Consider the following 20,414-nt stretch of genomic DNA (forward strand, 5'->3'; position numbering starts at 1 on the left):
ATCGGATTAGTACGAGTTTAAAAAAAATACAGTTTTATGCATATTGTAATACGATATATATCATATAACCTTCCAAGTTTAATAGAACATCTCGTGCTAAGGATGAAATAGTAATGGACAAGAATGACTTGTGTAAAAAAAGTTTTTTTAACTCTCCCGATGACCAGTAAATCGTCTTCATTATTATTTCTACCTCCCTAAATCTGGTTATTTAATTAGAATTATTCGTTCGACATCCAAACTGCCAAGGACTAATTTGGGTGCTGAACGGTTAACACTAAGCTCCTAACAGCGATCTAATAATTTACCTGAAGATGTCTTGTTTAGAGGTGAAGCACATGTCGCAAAACGTGCGTGAACAAAATAGCAGTCGTGGATAGATGGCTAATATGGATGGTTGTGGAACTTCTGGTAGTAAAAGTGGTGATTAGTCTTCAGGTGTTGGTCACACATATCAATGGTAGCGGGATCAAACAAAATAATTCTATTCAAATAACCGGTGATATGGACTTCCGCAAGACAACATTTAGTTCAGTTAAATATTCACTTAATTCTGTCACCAAATAATTAAACTATGAATATATATATATATATAATATAATATAATAGATATGGTAGTGAAATTATTATTTAAACAATTTACTTCTCAAATGGCGATGCATAGAAAGTAAAATAGATTCAGGTTTTTACAATAACCATTGTGATGTTTATGTTCTAATATTTACATCAGGTTGACTATCAGGTCATTATCAGCTTGTTTGGTATTTCAAGTAGTAAAAGAATCCGAAGCTTTAAATGTTCAATATATCTTTAATGCGTTAGGCATGTTAAAACAATTGAAAACACCTAACATTGTGACACACTGGCCGTTTGGCGCCGATTTCTAATGGCTCTATTACAGAAATTGCTGTCCCATTTGGCCAGGATAAAGAATTTCTTAGACTATTTACTTACAATTGAAAGTATTTGACACCAATAAGAGGAAACATTCAAGTTATAGTTATATCTATAAATTATATATACTATATTTTAGCAATAAGTTTAATTCATTGCAATGCAATTAACTGCGATATAAATCTTTCATAGCATATGGGTTGGCAAATCGCAAACGACATTTCTAGTGTTTGATTTTCTCTTTTGGAGGTAAAACTTTTAAGTAAAATGCAAATAGCAAAGTAGTTGCTAAGTTCAATAAATAATATATCAGTAGTATGCAAATGTTCTTTTATTTCTAATAAAGAAATAATAGAAATTGATTTATAATTTAAGTTATGTAATCTATTAAATATTCATTTAAAAACCATATACAATTAAGATATTTTTTTATTTTTTAATTATAAACTAAAACTTTGCGTAGTTGGGGATTGTTTCCATTAATTATATATAAATTCAATTATTATTAAAATTGTTATTACCTTTTATACCTTTATCAATATATATTACTATTTTCTGTTCACATGAAGTAACGTAATATATATTTCTACAAATGACAGTTTCCTTCAGATTCCACTAATGTTTTTGACCTCTGATGTACTTTACTGCTCCGCTGGGCATGACAAATGATAAAGGAAATGGTAAATAAAATATACAATTGCGGATACCTTTCGCCAAGAAGCTTAGTCAATATCTGAAAATGATTCTGGAACCTTTCATATTAAATCAATTTCGGGACCGCGCAGTATGTACGAAATATTAAAAAATACATACATATATAGGCTTTATTGTGTTGTAAAAACTTTCGATATCGACAATTTACAGAATTTAATTTGTATATTGTATGTGCCGTGTGGTTCCGGCACAGAATAGGCCATGTTTCTTCTCGTGCATGTCGTAATAGTCACTGAGGGAGGGCGAGGAATGGACAGCAGCATCTCTTTTAAAACACTTCTGAAGCCTAACTGCAATTGCCAATTCGCCTGCCAAGCATGGTAACTACTGGCAAAACCCTCCAAGGGGGAAGCTTATGTTCAGCAGTGGACAGTTATGGCTGATATGATGACGATGACGCATTTGTGTACCAATCAAATATAACAATATAATCAAAATGTAATTGTCTCGATCAAGCGCCACCAAAGCGAGCCAGTATAAACGTCTTTTGCTCTAATTTAACTACATAAAAATAAAACATGTATACTTTCCCCTATTTCACATTTCTAATATGCATTTGATACTACATAATGCAATAAGACTTCTTTAATAATGGATATCTCTTAATTTTTATTTCTTTAAGTATAGGAAGCATAAAAAACAAATTTCACAATTAAACATTACCTACATTACCTACATCATCGAATGGCAAAGCACCGAGAACTATTTCGCCCTTACATGTCGGTCTTTCAATGCTTCACTATAGTGAATGGCCATTATTTGAGTTTGACTTTGATTATAGACATTTTCGTCTCTTAAAATCAAGTGAGATTGTAGTTTAAAATGCTCAAATATATATATATATATATACTTAAATATGTTCGATTTACACATAGCATTCGGAGATAAGGTCATCAGCACCATTGATTTCATTAATAACCAGATCTGAATGAACCAATGCTCTTAATTTCTTAATTTAACCCATTACAGAAAATAAAATAAAAAAAATGTTAAGTTACTATTCTGACTTTCTTAAGTATAGAATAACATTTGTTAAGTTGATAAAGTAATATATTTTGCACACAATGCGACTTGCGACGACAAAAAAGCCCATTGTAATGTCAAACGGAATATCATCATTAGATGCACCAATCACTTGTGAGGAAGAGTTCAAGATGTTACAACTTTATATATATTCAAGACTAATTGCAAAAGACTGAGTACAATAGAGTTCAATATTTCGCATAATTATGTCACTGATGCCAAATTAGGACGTTGTCGCTGCAACCCTTGTGCAATGTCAATAAATATAATATAGAAATGGAGAGTGCCCATAATTTGACTGTTACGCCACGGCCACGCGTTCAGCAAACGTCTAACCATTGAACAAACAAACCAGCCAGCAATATAGCTTTCTCTAGAGCTGTAGACAACTTCTTGTTCTGAGGGACAACTGCGAATCTATCACTTACGTCAATCTGCGACGTACTGTTTTCTGCACATTATGTCATTCTATTATCAACTCTATCGTGTTAATGATAAAGTATTAAATGTTGTTAGTGAATTCTCCGGTGGTCAGTACGATCACCGGTGCACGTAGGCTATGGGTAACGATGTCGGTGTCCCACTTATGGACGCCCCAAATAAATATTGTAATGAAATCGATGTGGAATTAATGAGTGTATTATTAGTCCGAGCATGGGATATGACGTGACTGGGCGCACGTAAAACGCATTATTGCAAATGAATTCATTGGAGAATTTTATATAATTGTAAATGTGCAGTCTTGCTTCGTTGGTGTGGAAATAATATTTATTTAGTAGGTACTTCTAACGTACAATAGTTTCTCTTTTTTTTTTGTAATTTTATAAAATTTTAGCAAAGTAATGAAGAAAGTTCAGTCGTCGTCAAGTATAGCAGCTTCTGCGATACTTATATAAGAACAGGTCACCCAAACCCGTTACCATGAATAATTCGTGGCACCATCGTGGCCGTGAATAGAAATAATTCAACAACAAATTACGGTATAGTGACACAGATATATTAAGTAGAATTCATATTGTTCATATTTTATTTCCAGATTATTTTAATTTTGAGCAAATAAATTTGATATGTGTGCACAACGCAACTTGTTGATTTCTTCTTTAATCATATTAAAGTTTTTTTTTTCGTAGATGTTATTTTTTGTTTGTTCACCTTTTTGCTTTATATATGTTTATTTGTAATTAATTTACCTTCCTAAAGACATTGTGTTTCCATACCAACTTACTGTACTTTCGCCCACAATATGGATGAACGAATTTGTAAAAAGACGAAAAAATATGAGTGGTGGGATAAAACAAAAAAAAAAAATTAATAAGTATGTTCACTTCTATAACCGGTGATGGAATAATCAAAACTATCATAAGCAGTTGCCGACTGTCCTTACGTGACTTTACTAAAAAAAAAAAAAAGTTCAAAAAAGTTTTAAGTAAATTTCATATTAATTTTGCCAGGATTGATGATGTCGTATTTTTTTGCGGAGTAAAATCTTTAAAATATTTGTCTCGAGTCAATCTTATTGTATCATTCTATGATCATTGTATTTTCATGCCCGACACGCTTTATTCTGCTACCGGTTGTTGCAAAATTTGCGTTACGTCTGTACAAAGTTAAATAATAATCAAGTCATTAGTTATTCTTCATGCGTTTGCTTCTGTATTATGTTGAAAATCTTTATAGATTTTTGTCTTATATTTAATTTTGCGAGTTACCTTTATGAGCCTTATAATAAAAATCATAAATATATATATAAACCATATTTAGAAAAGCTTTCATATAACAATTCAAAGATATGAATATTATGATTTTTATTCATAATGTTTTTAAAATGTATTTACAGACCAGTAGGTAACCTGATTTTTAGATCCCTCTCTTTTTCTTCTTAGTCCTAGCTTTAATCTCGTCTATAGCCAATACTGGCTTTTCAGCTGTTTATACTTCACTTTACTTAGGTATATCAAGAAAAGTAACTCAAAGATATCATCAAATTGACGAGAATTGAAGAATTACTTTCATGAGTAATACAGAAAATAGAAAAACTATTTTTCAAAACATCTTTTGTATACAGTTTTCTATTATTCCTAGTCTTAATGATAAATTGATGGTAAAATGAAGTAACGACAACATATTATGAGGAAACCGTCAGTGTCTTCACAATAAGTACGTTGAGCAAGTCTGTGTTAAGTGTTTGTTTAGTAAAGATTTTAGGTAACTCTTAGTCTGGATAATATAAAATTTTGCAATACAAGAAAACATAATAATACAGAGTTTCGTATTTATCCTAAGTTAAACATCAATCGATTATTCTAAAATTGAAACTCCTATAATTAGAAAGCCATCAAATAGATTAATGTTCTATCAGTAAAATTGAAAATATTAAAATAAATTGTAAAAAAAATTCCATAGCAACAACACCACGCATCCAGCTGTCAAGTTAAAAATTTTCAGCCAGCGATAATCGCAAAAAAATTTTAATCGATTTTCTGCCTAAATCATCATCATTTTCCTACCCTTATCCCGATTAATATTTGCGGGCGGCGTAATATGTTTTTATCCTCATTACAAAAAGCTTTGGCTTTTAGTTTTACGACCGGCCGCCTGATTTTCTGTCTAAATATTATACTTTTATTTCACTGATAGTATGCTCCCTTAAAACAAAGATAAAGATATAGATTTCACCCTATATGTAATTACAACATATCGTAGCGGTAATACGGCTTCGTGCTAGTAATGGTACCTAAATGCATCGTTAACCAAGGTTTCCAGATATGTAATATTATTTAGTTGACATATTTGGAGGTGGGCAACGAAAAGTTGCTTTTATGAAGGTTAACCCATTCACTTTGTATTTCCAATGAAAATCAATAGTTATTATATTGTTTTCAATGCAATCCAGATCAATATAAAATTCATTATTTTGTATTTTTTGTTAACTATACTGATCTTTTATTACAATTAAAGGATGGTTATTTAGGACGCGTGATTTAAATACTGTACTCCATGCGCTATTGTATTTATGTTTATAGCACATAAATATAACAAAGAATATAAATAAGTAAAATTTTTTGTTGTATTCAACTCGAGTCAGATGATGCTATTAAGCGTTTAAGGTGCACCCATTAGCCAATCTTAGGAGTATCTATGCATTGACAAAGACTTTTAACCGATAACAGTAAACAAGAGTTACCTAATGGAACTGTTATAATTTACTGCCAATTTTACTGTCATACTCACAACATTAACACTTATTTCAAAAATATTTAGACACTGGCTTTTTTAAGTTGAGAGAAAAACAACTGTGACTTCGGTAGTTACCAAACACTTCTGCTTCTAACGTAAAAGCATCAGCAAATGTCTAAATATTTAATATGTGTGCAAACACTGCTCAATTGCGTGTTTTAAGTCGTTGGATAGCTCGTCAAATATTGCTTAATTTAACCTTCGTATTTTCTATACCAAGTTTTATAAATGTCAGATGTCATAGGTGTCATCACAGTGAGGAATGCTTTAAGAGAATTGACCTCTTGAAATCTCATTGGAAATTAATCAAAGAATTTCAATTGCTTTCTCAAATTAATTACTAGTAGATTATTTAAACTTCAAATAAGGTTGTTCTACTCTATGGTTATTGATAGTTTGATCTTATTTACTCTGGTAGTACTATTAAGATAGTTTTTGGTCAATTTATCAGATACCTTATTCTATGAGTGTTTTGGCAATGAACAATTTGAAAACAATCTCTTATATATTCGTACCTATATTTTTTATAATCCTCGTATGCGGCTCACATTCCCTTTAGACGATCGTTAATGCGTCTTTGACTCAATATTGAGTAATCTAAATATTGAAACATTCAAATACTTTTACATTAATAATATTGTTGAGGTTAATACTGGAAAACTAAATTCCCTCTTTTAAAATATTAAATAATAAAAACTATATTTTATACTATACTGTAATGTACAATGTGCATACATTTAATAAATGCCGTTATTTGCCAAGACGGCATAAATATTTATGTATCATACATATGTAGAACCACGATTATTTCACAGTTAATTACGTTTACGGAACTTTAGAAAAATCCAACCAGAAAAAATATATTAAAGCAGAATAGTACTATAAGTATTAAGATTAAGACCCAGGTTATTTATTTTTATAATAGTCCATACATTTTTTTTTCAAATTTGACTAATAATTAATTTTGACTTAGAGAAACAGTACGTATACAGAAATGAGGATATTTTCCTCATTTCTGTATACGTACTGTTTATTATATTAAAAAGTAAGAACCTAAAACACATACAGTTTATCTGAAAATTCATAAACGAAAGTGTAGTTAATTAAGAGAAATTAATTCAAACATTAGGCAGTGAATAGATGAAATCATATAAACAATTGAAAGAAGCTTCTATAAACATGTGCATAGGGTTGTCTTTACTATTTGATACAAAGAATAATGAACAGGTAAAATTAAATTTTAATATCATACAAGATAAAGGCGTCATGCTCTGATAAATTTGGAACAATTTTCTAACTGTGGTCACAATTATTATGTATTGTGTCACATATTACTTACTAATACTACAGTCTAAACAATTCTCTTGTTCTTGCACTGTGTTAATACTATGTCATTATATTATGAATAATAATGAAAACATGTTGTTGTCTTGCAGTTGAACCTCTCCATAATATTTTATGAGAAATTATTCCAATCAGTTTAAATACTTTTAATTTTTAATAGTAATTGTCTTAATTTTTTTTCATGTTACATGAAAAAAAAATTTAAAATTCTGAACATTGTTGTATCATATCATTATAGTATATTTATGTTAGCAGAATAATAACTCTAATGAATTGTCTCGAACAAAATCTATAAGCGTAGATATAACATATCTGTCTCTTTTATACTATATTATTTTAGTTTTATATTTTTCAACAATCTAAATTGAATATCATGGACTAAATGAAAATCGTAAGTTTCGAAAACCGATATGGCTTTAGTGATGAATACTTATATAAATATTTATATTTACCAAATACACTGCTGTAAAAAGGCATAAAGAAAAGTGTTTTAAAAGCAATCACGGCGTTGGAGCGAATTAAAAACAAATATTAGCTTTAAAAATTTCATGTCTTAAAGTTTTGCGAATTGGATTTTAAATCTTAGATAACAGTTTTGAAAACTTAATTCAATTTCCGCAAATTTAAAGCATAAAAATATAGAGTACGAGTATCGCTTACAAAAATAAGTGAAGTAGCAAATGTCTGCGCATTGTTTAATGCACAATAGAACATAGCTTCTTATCCACGCTTATTTGTGAGGGTATTTGTAGAACGAATTTTACTGCAAACTATTTTACGGTTGGTTCCATACTAATAGTTAATGAGTAAATTACATGGCGCTTTGTTATTGTAAACACAGATAATAAGCTGAACAGTTACATATTGTAACGGGTTTGTTTAAAGTAGATGAAAGAAACGTAATCTTTAAATAAATTGACTTAAACTGTTTAGTGAATACGATACTGTTAAAGAAAATGCATCAATAACTGATACAAGATATACAAGTTTTTTTTTTTATATTTTTTTATTTATGTTGTCATTATTTTTCTACAGAAATACAGGATTTAAGGGTAAATAGTAACTCATGTTTGAAAATAAATATAGAAATTTTAACATTTAATATAATAATACTTAATAAGTATTTCAATATTTCATAAAATTATATTTGTATTACATTTTTTGGTTAAGATTTGAGGTTTACTTTTTGAATAAATTGAAGACAGTGTGGTAATTATTTTCTTGCTAAAAATAGAAACTATTGTTTTTATCATCATATCATCTGTGATTTTTATTGTTATTTTAATTGTCAATTTTAATGTTTTATAATATTTTAAGTTAGTGTATACGCGGACACAGTCATTAGTTGTTTGTGATGAACCTAAAGCGAAACAATTAACTTTCTACTATACAATAAAGATTACCTTTGCATTTATAGATACCTGATGTTATTTTTTTTTTTCAATTAAAAAGTGATAAGTATCAAAGAACCCAATATGGTATGTTTTCGATTCCATACTAGATTTGCTAGGTACATTGTTTTCTCTTATTGAATTGTAACTATTGATAGTCACGAACTTGCTTTCATTTTATGTAACAAAATGTGAAATACTTTAGCAGTTTTTTTTTTTTATTTTATCCTGGTATACAATTTATTTCTTAATTGAACGTTACTACATAGATTTAAAACTATAGTATAAAAGGCGGACTTAACACCACTATGACCTTATTTACCAGTCAACTGTAGACAAAAATATCAGAAAATATAATTAAGTAACTGCAAATAGCTTTTAGTTAACTAATGGTTAACTTTAAATAATAAATCATATCTGCGAATATCAGATAATATAATAAAAAATGAAAAAGATGATGGAATAATAGTCGTGAATATTAGCTTATAAGTCTTTACAGAGTTCTTGTTTAAAGTGGTTTAAATAAAAAAAGAACGTTGATAGATAGATACCCTTTATCGTACTTCTTATCATGTTTGAATAGAGATCTAATGCAAATAGGTAATAAAATATTCCAGTGCAGAATTTTTAATGAAACATTTTTTTCAATTTATCAGCAATTATGTTATTAAAGCTCCAACAAAAGATTTTACAATACAATTAACAATTGAGTTACTTATATGAATAGTAGTTATTGTATGTTTATATATATATATATATATATATATATATATATATATATATATATATATATATATATATATATATATATATATATATATATATATATTATTATTTACAGTATTATTTATGCACCTTATATGTTATGATTTATATAGAAATCTATAAGGACTTCCTCCTTTCGGGTTCTCAAAGTTTACTAGAAGAAATTTCTTTGAAGGATAAGTCCACCTGTGTACATTTTGGTATAACCTAATATCTATTTTATAAGTGAATGTACAAAAGCACATAAATAAATAAATATGTTCCTCACAATAAAAAGTAAGAATTATAGATTGTTGTAAATAATGGTTTTCTTTCATTTGTATCCATTGACTCTTTACAATGTTTCTTAAGTTGTAGGCATTAAATATGTATAAGTTAAAATATTACTTTTGAAGAAAGTTCATCAACTTTATGCCATTTTATATATTATAAAAGTGACAGTGTCTAACCGCTTGAATAATCTGTTGTTGTCATGGTGATTAACACGACTAGTACATGACCCTGCATCTGAGAGTGAAACTTACCGGCTTTGTAAACAATTGTTTATCACGATATTCATTGGATTGTCACAACCGCAAACTTATTTTCAATTCGAAACATAAAGCGTCGTGTAAATTGAAACAGGTGTATACAAAGTAAATTGCTCGTATCGAATTAGAGAGCCATTCAATTAGGGTACCTAGTAAGTTTAAATTACAAGTGAAAGTTTATGGTTTGCCGGAAACATGTATGTTGTGTTGGATAGCAAAAATGGGAACTATATTTAATAGACATATATTTTATTAACAAGATTTTAAAGTTGCTTATTATCCACAACTGATTGTATGTAGAAATATATAATCAAATATAGATATTTTTAAATTTCAATCAGATTGCATTTCCAAATATTCAAGATTGAGATAGGAAATTCAACTGGGTCAAACAGTATATTTATAATCAGTTGCTTCTAACAGCTGTTATTATCTTTAACGGTATCAAGGACAAGGTTAACGACCACGCAGGTGTTTACTTTCGTTATCAATAGATGTCGCTCTGTAGTTTTAAAACGCGCTATATTTTTCTTCTAGCTATAATGTATAACGAATACTGAATTTATGTCTCGATGCCATCAGGAGGGTCTTAACTGACTCGACTGAACAGCGAGTGATGATTCTGGATATGAATCTCTGTGATTCCATTCCGCTCGCTCGTAAGTCAACTATCGCAGACTTGCGAGTCGAATAACTGACGCTGTTTTGGCCGTATAAAACAAAATACAACTTTAAACATTGAAATAAAAATTAACAGAACATACATAGATAATAATTTTAAGCTTTATATGAAAAAAAAAATAGCTTTTATTGCCCATTCTAACTTTTTAATTATCGATTCTTTAATAATTCCAAATACAGTATTCCCAGTTAAACAAAAGTACTGAATCTGATATAAATATTTATATATTATATATTTGGGGCCCTTTCATTACTAATTGACTTAGACCTACTAGAAATCCACTACCGTTTTAATAATTAATTTAATTATTTACTGTCTGAATACTAAGTAGTACACAATAAATATCATACTGTTGTTTTACTACTGCACGAAAAAAATTATGTACAGAATGGTATAAATGTTAATAACGTAATTCACATACATTTCTATGTTGCTGCCTCTTTTGCAGTTATTTATTCGTATGTCAGTCATTCCAAAATTACTAATATATTACATCTGTCTCGAGTGAATTGTGTTGTGTTAAGGATGAACAATACAACCCTTGGGTCTCCGTATGTACTTATATTTTGAGCATACCAAATTAAAACAAATCGTTGACTCGATCTTACCTGTAAAAAAAAAAAGAACTGTTAATACAATACATTAATATACAAATTTATGTGTCATTACAGGAAACAAATCCCGATAGATCGTTGCCGCTCGCTGCACCATGGGTCAAGAACAGTCATACGCTGGACATAGCATCGCGCAAGTGAGGAGATACAAGGACAAATACGACCCACAATATAGAAACCCCGTCGATTACAGATCAAGCGATTTCGACGATACAGAATATAAACGACACAAAATCAGAAGGAGTGCCGATAGCTACAAAAGCGACAACTCGTCAATTGAAAGCAGCGGTTACAGGAGTGGATCCAGTGCCTACGAATGCCACTCCGAAAGATCCTCAAAAAGCGATTACTACTGCATGTCATTATACAAAAACGATCATTACAAGGAGGCGAGTAAAGAATTATATAAACCCGTTAAGATAACCAAGGAGAAACGTTACAAACTGCAGCTTTTCGATGTTGAGAAAGAGGAATTGAAAACTGCACGACTCAAAAATTACTTGAGTGAGGCTGAAACACACTCGAACACGTCGACACAAAAGAAAGGCGGAATAAGGAATTACACGCCTAAAATTCTGTCTGAAGAAGAGCAAAGGAAAAAGGTTGATAAGTGGATATAAGAGAGTTAAGACTCGTAGTTTAAGTTGTAAATATTAGGATAGTAGTAGTAGATGAGTTGTGAGGGCAAAAATGGAGGCGGCAGGAGCGCTGGCGAGTTTGGCACCGTCCCCCATCACTGTACTGGGTCTGATACCACTCCTAGCACTAGGAATCACGTATTTCAGATACCAGCAATTCGACCCGGAATCTTATATATCAGACGTCAACTCCGTAAGTACTGAGTATTATTACTATTAGTATTACGAGTATGTTAATACTTCAACGAAATTATTGACAGGAGTAAGCCTAATATAAGATCTATATCATTAACATCTATTTAAAATAGTGTTCCACATAGAAAACCCAACTGAATAAAAAAACCCAACATTTTCTCCATGAAGATGTTTGTTTGTATGTAGATCGAAATACGACAAAATATTTCAAGATTTCATTACTAACTTGACGGCTAAACACACCCCGTAAATAGATGAGATAGAGATTTTTTTTTGTTGTTTTTCAATCCATGCTTCAGAGGCAAAAATGTTTAACTTCATTGATAGAACACTCAAATAATCCATTTGAATCGAAATCAGTTATTTCACTTTCACATTTCGTGATTTTTTTTCAAAGTATTTTCATATTAATACTATTTTAATATTGCGGCTATATATTTTTATTGTTTTAGTACTTTTCATGTTTTTCTTTTTCAGCGGTTCTAAGTTGAATAGAAAAAAAAATTAGACACATTTCTGTAGGATAGATTAATGAAAATTCCTAACTTATGAACTTGATTGCAACTGGTCTTATTTTATTTATGTCAGTATTTTAAAAAGTTCCAAATTTCATAGTATAGTATGTGATATCACCAACTCTGTATCAATTTTGATGATTCTTATAAGTTTTGCTTCCATATATTAATTTGGATACTAATATACAGTGATTGTAAAAAGTATTCGTACATCTAGGTTGTTATAAAAAAATAGAAAATTAATACTTTTTTTATTTATTCAATTTAAATTATTTGTTGTTTTATATTAACTTTGCAAAGAAAAAAAAAACAACGAGCAAAAATTACTCGTACATTCATTTTAATTGCAGTTAAATTGTATGTATGGTTTTTTTATTCATAAGTATCGAATTTTTAAAATCGCAAGGTACTTCTTATTGCATTGTAAACCATTGTAGTTGCCCTACAGATATGTTTAGACACGTTTAGTAACGAAAATGGGCTGTAAAAGAAAAGAAAATTAATTATAGTTTACATAGTCAATGTATATCATTAAGTGAAATTGCAAAACCTGTCGATAGAACGTGTTCAACTGTTCATAATGTAATTGACCGGTTCGATGTTAATACTGTAAAAAATTCAGAAGTGAGCGTCCGACAAAAATGACTCCTCAGTTGGAACGAACAATTTTAATTAATGTGGTGTGGACCCGGCATAGAATAGGCCACCCCTTTCTTTCTTGTGGATGTCGTAAGAGGCGACTAAGAGAGGGCGAGGAATAGGCAACAACGTCCCTAAAATATCACTAAAGCCTAACTGCGATTGTCATTCTGCCTGCCAAGTATGGCAACTACTGGCACAACCCTCCATGTCTTATATTCAGCAGTGGCCAATCAGTGTCTGATATGTATATTTAAATTAACACTGCTTGAAACCTTTTTTTTATACAACTTAGAATGGCAAACAAGCTGACGGCCTACCTGATGGAAAGTGATAACCGTCGCCTATAGACATGAGCAGTACCATGGATGTAACAGAGTATACTGTTTCACTCACGATACCTTCCATGCGTTGCCATTCCTGAGGACTCAGGTGCTATTCCTCTGTACTCTGTTAATTCCCTGCCATATCCCACTTCAAACTGAAACGCAGTCATGCAAATAACTGCTTCACGGTTGAAACAGGAATGGGACAGAGGTACCCAAGAAAATGACTTTTGTACTAAGTCTCCATCTCCCTCTCCTTATAACCCGTTGCGTTATAACAATTATCCTGGTAGATCTGCGCGTAAAAAGTGCTAGATGAATGATATAAATAACTAATAAATAGGAAAAAAAAGATTACAGTTATTAGAGTCAAACATATATTAATGAAAATAATATTTTTCACAGATGAATCAATATATAATATTATATGATAATATTTTTAAATCGTATGAACATTATATGGTGTAGAGTAATAAGTAATAATAACCTTTAACTATTTAATAGTATATATTTAAAATAAATAAATAAAACAAGAAAATCAATTTTCTAAATTTTTTATAACAACCTTAGGCAGGATTAGGAATTATTTATACACCTATTTAAATACTTTTCACACTCACTGAAATATTTTTCTTTTTTTTTCAGGTGATGCCGATTTACGATTTTATAGTAGTCGGAGGCGGCTCGGCAGGTGCAGTGGTCGCGTCACGCCTGTCCGAGATCAGTAACTGGACAGTCCTGCTCCTGGAGGCCGGCCAGGATGAAACTGAAATCTCCGACATACCGGCACTAGCCGGCTACACGCAGCTTTCAGACATAGATTGGAAATTTCAAACGACTCCTTCTAACAACCGCTCTTACTGCCTAGCAATGAACGGGGATCGTTGCAACTGGCCTCGAGGGAAGGTACTTGGTGGCAGCAGCGTCCTCAACGCAATGGTCTACGTTAGAGGAAACCGTAACGATTATGATCTGTGGGAGGCCCTCGGAAATCCCGGCTGGTCTTATGACCAAGTACTGCCCTATTTTTTGAAGTCTGAAGACAACAGAAATCCGTATTTAGTAAACACGCCGTATCATTCTGCCGGTGGACTTCTCACAGTCCAAGAAGCGCCATGGAGAACACCTCTATCTGTTACGTTTATAAAAGCTGGCATGGAACTTGGCTACGAGAATCGAGATATAAACGGGGCAAAGCAAACCGGTTTCATGTTGACCCAAGCGACAATGCGCCGTGGTAGCCGATGCAGTACAGCCAAAGCTTTCCTGCGTCCCGTAAGACAACGGGATAACTTACATATCGCTCTCGGTGCTCAAGTGACGCGCATACTGATCAATCCGGTTAAAAAACAGGCTTACGGGGTCGAATTTGTGCGTAACGGTCAAAAACATAAAGTAAGAATAAAAAGGGAAGTGATTATGTCGGCTGGAGCCTTGGCCACACCTAAACTAATGATGCTAAGCGGCGTCGGTCCTGCCGACCATTTAAAGGAACACGGCATTCCGGTTATAGCGAATCTAAAAGTGGGTCACAATTTACAAGATCATGTTGGACTCGGCGGTTTAACTTTCGTAGTAAACAAACCGGTGACATTTAAAAAGGACCGCTTCCAAACGTTCTCTGTAGCTATGAACTACATTCTATACGAGAAAGGACCGATGACGACGCAAGGTGTTGAAGGCTTAGCATTTGTAAACACGAAATACGCGCCGTCATCAGGCAATTGGCCCGACATACAATTTCATTTCGCTCCGAGTTCTGTAAATTCAGACGGCGGAGAGCAGATTCGACGAATTCTGAATTTGCGTGATAGAGTATATAATACGGTGTATAAACCTATTGAAAACGCTGAGACATGGACGATACTCCCGTTGTTGCTGCGCCCTAAAAGTTCGGGTTGGGTTAAACTGAAAAGTCGAAATCCATTCCATCCTGCGTCTATAGAGCCCAACTATTTCGCTTATAAAGAGGATATCAAGGTATTGATAGAAGGTATCAGAATAGCTATGGCTATATCTAACACGACAGCCTTTCAGCGGTACGGGTCGAGGCCTCATAACATTCCTCTTCCGGGCTGTCAACATCATGTGATGTTTAGTGATGAATACTGGGAGTGCAGTTTGAAACACTTCACGTTTACTATTTACCATCCGACGGGGACATGTAAGATGGGCCCCAAGCATGACCAAGAAGCCGTTGTGGACCCGAGGTTGCGCGTCCACGGGGTAGCAAACCTCAGGGTAGTGGACGCTAGTATTATGCCCACAATTATAAGCGGGAATCCAAATGCGCCAGTTATTATGATCGCTGAAAAGGCTTCGGATATGATCAAGGAGGACTGGCTCGTGTTATGACAGTGTTGTGTTATATTATTTATTGTATGTGAACTTGAAATATTAAACAAGCTGTTGACATTACAAAATAATCGTAGTGTAATGTTGTACTAGTTTTATTAAGTCTGTATATAGAATATGAACAAATGATCATTGTAAGTAACGAGTCTTAGGTACATGTAATAATTACTACCTATTATTAAGATAAGTACTTAATAAAAGCGATTAATTAATTAAACTGCTTGTGTTTCATTAACTTTCAATTGTTAATTGCATTATTAGATATTATGATAATACGAGTAAATCAGTACTGGATAATTAATAAGATAATATTTAGAAGTTAAAGTTTTTAAAAAAGAGGTTTTCATATTTCCTATATATTTACTGAACCAATTTTACAAATTCCTATTGCAAATGTTTATTACTTATTACTCCGATACTAGCGCCGTATTTATTTTATACGCTTCTGTCATGATTTTAATTTTACGAATACTAATAATAAATGTCTTAATAAAAAGAATTATATTTATTTTGCCTACATACATTGAGTAGTCTTAAGTAAATAGTTTGTTCATACAGCATTGTAGAGATTGAATAAATATTTTAAATAAAAAAAAAAACACATTAAACCTGCGTAATTTGGATAGTTTTTGATATATGTAATTTTACTTCTACTCTTACACTTGCCAAAAAACATCTGATTATACATTTGAAGAAAATTTGTTTATACTTAAACATGAATAATTTTAAATTAAATCTTACTAAACCGTAGACACAGTATAAGGTAGATAGGTGCTCGAGTTTAGATTTAGACATCACGTAGCGCCATCTAGTCCTGCAATAACCATAGCTCGTATTACGAATACTAGACAACTGGTAGAGATACTTGTGAATACAAATGTTTGTATTGTGTTGGAATCAAACACGGAACTTACAGAAAGTGAGGCAGTATGTTAAATCACCACATCAAGGGCATTATATAGAGAAATTATGTTCTACTAGCTTTTACCCGCGTCTACGTCCGCGTAGTCGGGATATGTTTACTTATCGGAATAAAAAGCAGTCTATATATCTATATCTATATATATCCTTTCTATCCCATATAGTACGTGTATACTGAATTTTATAGTGATTGGTTAAAACAAAGGTGCTATATGGCAATAAACCTGCAAATAAACTGACATATTTATTATATATCATCATCATCTTTCTACCCTTATCCTAACTGTTATTTGGGGTCGGCGTAATGTTTTTATCCATATTACAAAAATATTTGGCTTTTTGTAATATACAGCCCTCTTTGGGAATGCATTTGTTGGTGGTTTCCTCCATCTATGGAATGGAGGAAAGGATTAAGGAAAAAAGGAAGGGAACGTTAAAAATGCGTAAAGGAAATTAATTATTATATAGAGGCCGCTCCAATGAGGGATGACAAGTGAGACTAAGCAGGTCAGTTATATGAATACATCTGGAATTCAGCACGATAGTTTCCAGGGGGAACCGCGTTAAGGTCGACCTGACAGGGACGACATGCTACTCGTAGCATGGGACCGGTAGTCCACAATTTCTAATTTATTTTTTTATGGATGATAATAAAGCGGTAACCTCACCCGCGCTATCGGTATACACCGGCGGGGCACCAGTGAAGGATGATAGATGAGGATGAAGCAGGTCAGTTAGTCGATCGTGACGAATTTAACAAGAATTGTTCACAATGATTTCCAGAGGGTACCACGTAGAGGTCGACCTGATAGGGCATATTGCTAGCAATGAGGCTGTCAAACTCCATTGCTAACAACCCCTTTCCCTCCAATATATTTATTGTATTTCATTCATCCAAATATATATATTGTATTCACCAGACATCACAACACTTTGCTTACTTTTAAAATCAGCGCCATCTATTATCTAGCAGATGAAATACAAATATGCACACAGATAGTCGCAAAAGTACAAGTCCCTAGCAGATAGCAAAGTTTAAGTTACATTATTACTACAATTATTCACAAGATGGCGTATTATCTATTTATAACAACTGAAGAATATAATATTTTTCTGATTATTTTAATATATATTTAACATGGTAACCCCACTTTCCTCCACCTACGTTATTTATAAAAGCTGATAGACAAGAATGAATCAGATCCATTCACTGGTATCTAATCATTGAGTGTACCAAACTTTATCCATAGAAGGGAAGGAATTATTAGTACTGCAGACTACCAATGCCCATTGTTAACAATATACCCTATATATATAATATATAAATAATTTAGGAGGTTAGTTCCCATTACTACCAACATACCTTATCAGGTCGACTTCCACGCAGTTCCCCCTGGAAATCATCGTGACTAATTAATCGTTGAATTCGTCACGATGGGCTAATCGACCTGCCTTTTTATTCTCACTATTCATCCCTCAGTGGTACCTCGCCAGTGTATATCGATAGCGCAGAGGAGGGTTACCATTCCATTATCATCCAATAAAAATATATATATACCCGGGTTGACCTCACCGTGGTCCCTCTGGGTACTAAATTCCGGGTGTATTCATGACGAGCTAAATGGTCAAGATGGTTCTTAGCTACAATTTATGAAATTCTGTTCTATGTATATTAATAGGATTTTAGAAAACTAGGGCTATGAAAGGGAGCCAAACAAAAGGGAACAATAGAAAGAAGTGTCAATTTTGAATTTGATAGATAATAATATAAAAACTATAAATAAAAACTAAAAAAAGCCACATATATATGTGACCTGTACTCCACAGGAACGTATTCGTATCAACGAAATGAACCCACTTTATCGGGCATCTCAGAAAAGTTTCGTGAAACAAAAATTCAAGAATGATAAAGTACTTGAGCCTCTCATAACAGCGTTAATTTAGTTAAGGTTCTTTACTCTGGTTTGAATATACTTAAAATTTATTGTCGTTTTTTAATTTTCAAGCGACTTTAAGAAAAAGACGGAGACTTAATTCGGTGGTATTTTTTATATTTAAAGAAAGGGACTTCAAATTGGTCCCACAGAAATTTAATAAAACAATTGATTTTTCCACGATTGAAGTAAATTTTTTGTGGAACACAATCTTATTGATATATGAAACTGCCCTAAAATGTCCTATCGCATGAATAGAATCTTAGTATCACGTACTCCTACAGATTTTGATTACACCCAGCATAAAATATATTTTCAGTACACTTCAGGAAGCAACCAAATGTTGTAATCGCTCCAGTAACCACAGTTACGTAATAAACACTATAATTATGGCATAATAAATCTAAATAACATATAATATAAAAAGTGTTTAAAATTAAGTTATTTTTATTACAAAAAAAAAAAATTAATGTAACCAGTGATAGGTATCCAAAATGGCCGGAAGCAAGACATTCAGAGATCTCCTTATCTAAATACCTACTTAGGAGAGTAGAGTCCAATTTATAATGGATGTATGATACGCACTAGTAATTAAAGAGAGAGGCCTGTTTAGAATTTAGGTATGAAGTTTTTTAAATACTAGTCATATTTTTACTTTCATTTTGAAATTATAATAAACAACATTTTAAATTAAACATAAACTTCATGTAAAATTTACCATCCGTCCATGTATTCACTTTCATTGAATTGTTTTAATTTGTGTATTAATAAAGAATATTTAAAATACAAGAATTTTATTCTTATAATTTTTTTCACGTTTGGTTTGCAACATTTCCGGATATAGAAAAACGAATTTTTGAACAATTTATTTAAAAATATCATTAATACGTTCCCTTCTGTGCACGAGTGTTGATTTAGTTTAATCCTACATACATGTGTATAAAAAGACGGAGGTTTACTCGTACAAATCTCTGGTAGTGTTTGTATGAATGTTGACCGATATTATAATAATAATGTTTGAGCTTTAAACTTGAATGAATGAATAACTATACTTTATTTGCATTATACAACATATGGAAGCAAGACAATAAATGTAACAATACAGTTATATTAGTGCAGTAAAGAGATCTTATTGTTGAATTTGGTATATTTTGTCTTGATTTACAAAATCCACGCGTACCAATTGCGGATAGAAACTGTAGTAACTAAAGATTCTTTAAGTTTTTTTCAGGGTCGGCAACGCGTGCGTAATACCTCTAGTGTTACAGGCGTTCATAGGCTACTGTAACCGCCTACCATCAGGTGGGCCGTGCTTATTTGCCATATCAGTGGTATAAAAAAAACGTTTTAGTCAACAAACTACAATCTTCGTTTGAACTGGTATGAGTTAATTTTTCAAGTAGTTGTAAAGTTACATCTAATATCGTTGTTATGCAGCGGACATGCAACAGACCGGTTTGAGATGCAACTACTGTTACACAACACTGTAATTTTCAAACATTGTATAATTAGATTGTTCAATATGCATAATACATGTGTATCTAAAAACATATATATATATATATATATATATATATATATATATATATATATATATATATATATATATATATGCTCAAGACTATAATCCCTAACAACTACAAAAGGTGAACTTAATGCTATAGGCATTCTCTACTTGTCAACATTTAGGATGTGCA

General features: G+C 31.8%; 3 protein-coding genes across 6 annotated transcripts in view; 2 read left to right on the plus strand and 1 right to left on the minus strand.

Annotated features, from left to right (window-relative positions):
* Window positions 1-11,814, plus strand: part of LOC113514955 (uncharacterized) — a 39,692-nt gene extending 27,878 nt beyond the window's left edge. For both annotated transcript variants that reach the window (XM_052896158.1, XM_026899052.3), the window contains exon 2: window positions 11,252-11,814. In XM_052896158.1, coding sequence (XP_052752118.1) covers window positions 11,290-11,814 — 525 coding nt within the window. In that variant the 5' untranslated portion in view covers window positions 11,252-11,289. The remainder of the gene's footprint in view (window positions 1-11,251) is intronic.
* LOC113515226 (flotillin-2) overlaps window positions 1-20,414 on the minus strand; it is a 293,605-nt gene that overhangs the window by 136,358 nt on the left and 136,833 nt on the right. The gene's annotated exons all lie outside the window — the stretch shown is intronic.
* LOC113514951 (glucose dehydrogenase [FAD, quinone]) lies at window positions 11,885-16,079 on the plus strand. Its single transcript, XM_026899049.3, has 2 exons — window positions 11,885-12,025; window positions 14,153-16,079. Exons 1-2 carry the CDS (start codon window positions 11,885-11,887, stop codon window positions 15,860-15,862), a joined length of 1,851 nt encoding a protein of 616 aa, XP_026754850.1. The 3' UTR covers window positions 15,863-16,079.

The sequence above is a fragment of the Galleria mellonella genome, unplaced genomic scaffold (assembly GCF_026898425.1).
Source record: "Galleria mellonella isolate WM207_F2 unplaced genomic scaffold, CSIRO_AGI_GalMel_v1 utg312, whole genome shotgun sequence".
NCBI lineage: Eukaryota > Metazoa > Arthropoda > Insecta > Lepidoptera > Pyralidae > Galleria > Galleria mellonella.

Bases quoted from the DNA above. Each gene is read 5' to 3' on its own strand.
- LOC113514951 (XM_026899049.3), top strand. From the start codon at position 11,885: ATGGAGGCGGCAGGAGCGCTGGCGAGTTTGGCACCGTCCCCCATCACT. The intron at 12,026-14,152 runs GTAAGTACTGAG...TTTTTTTTTCAG, and splicing joins ATATATCAGACGTCAACTCC to GTGATGCCGATTTACGATTT.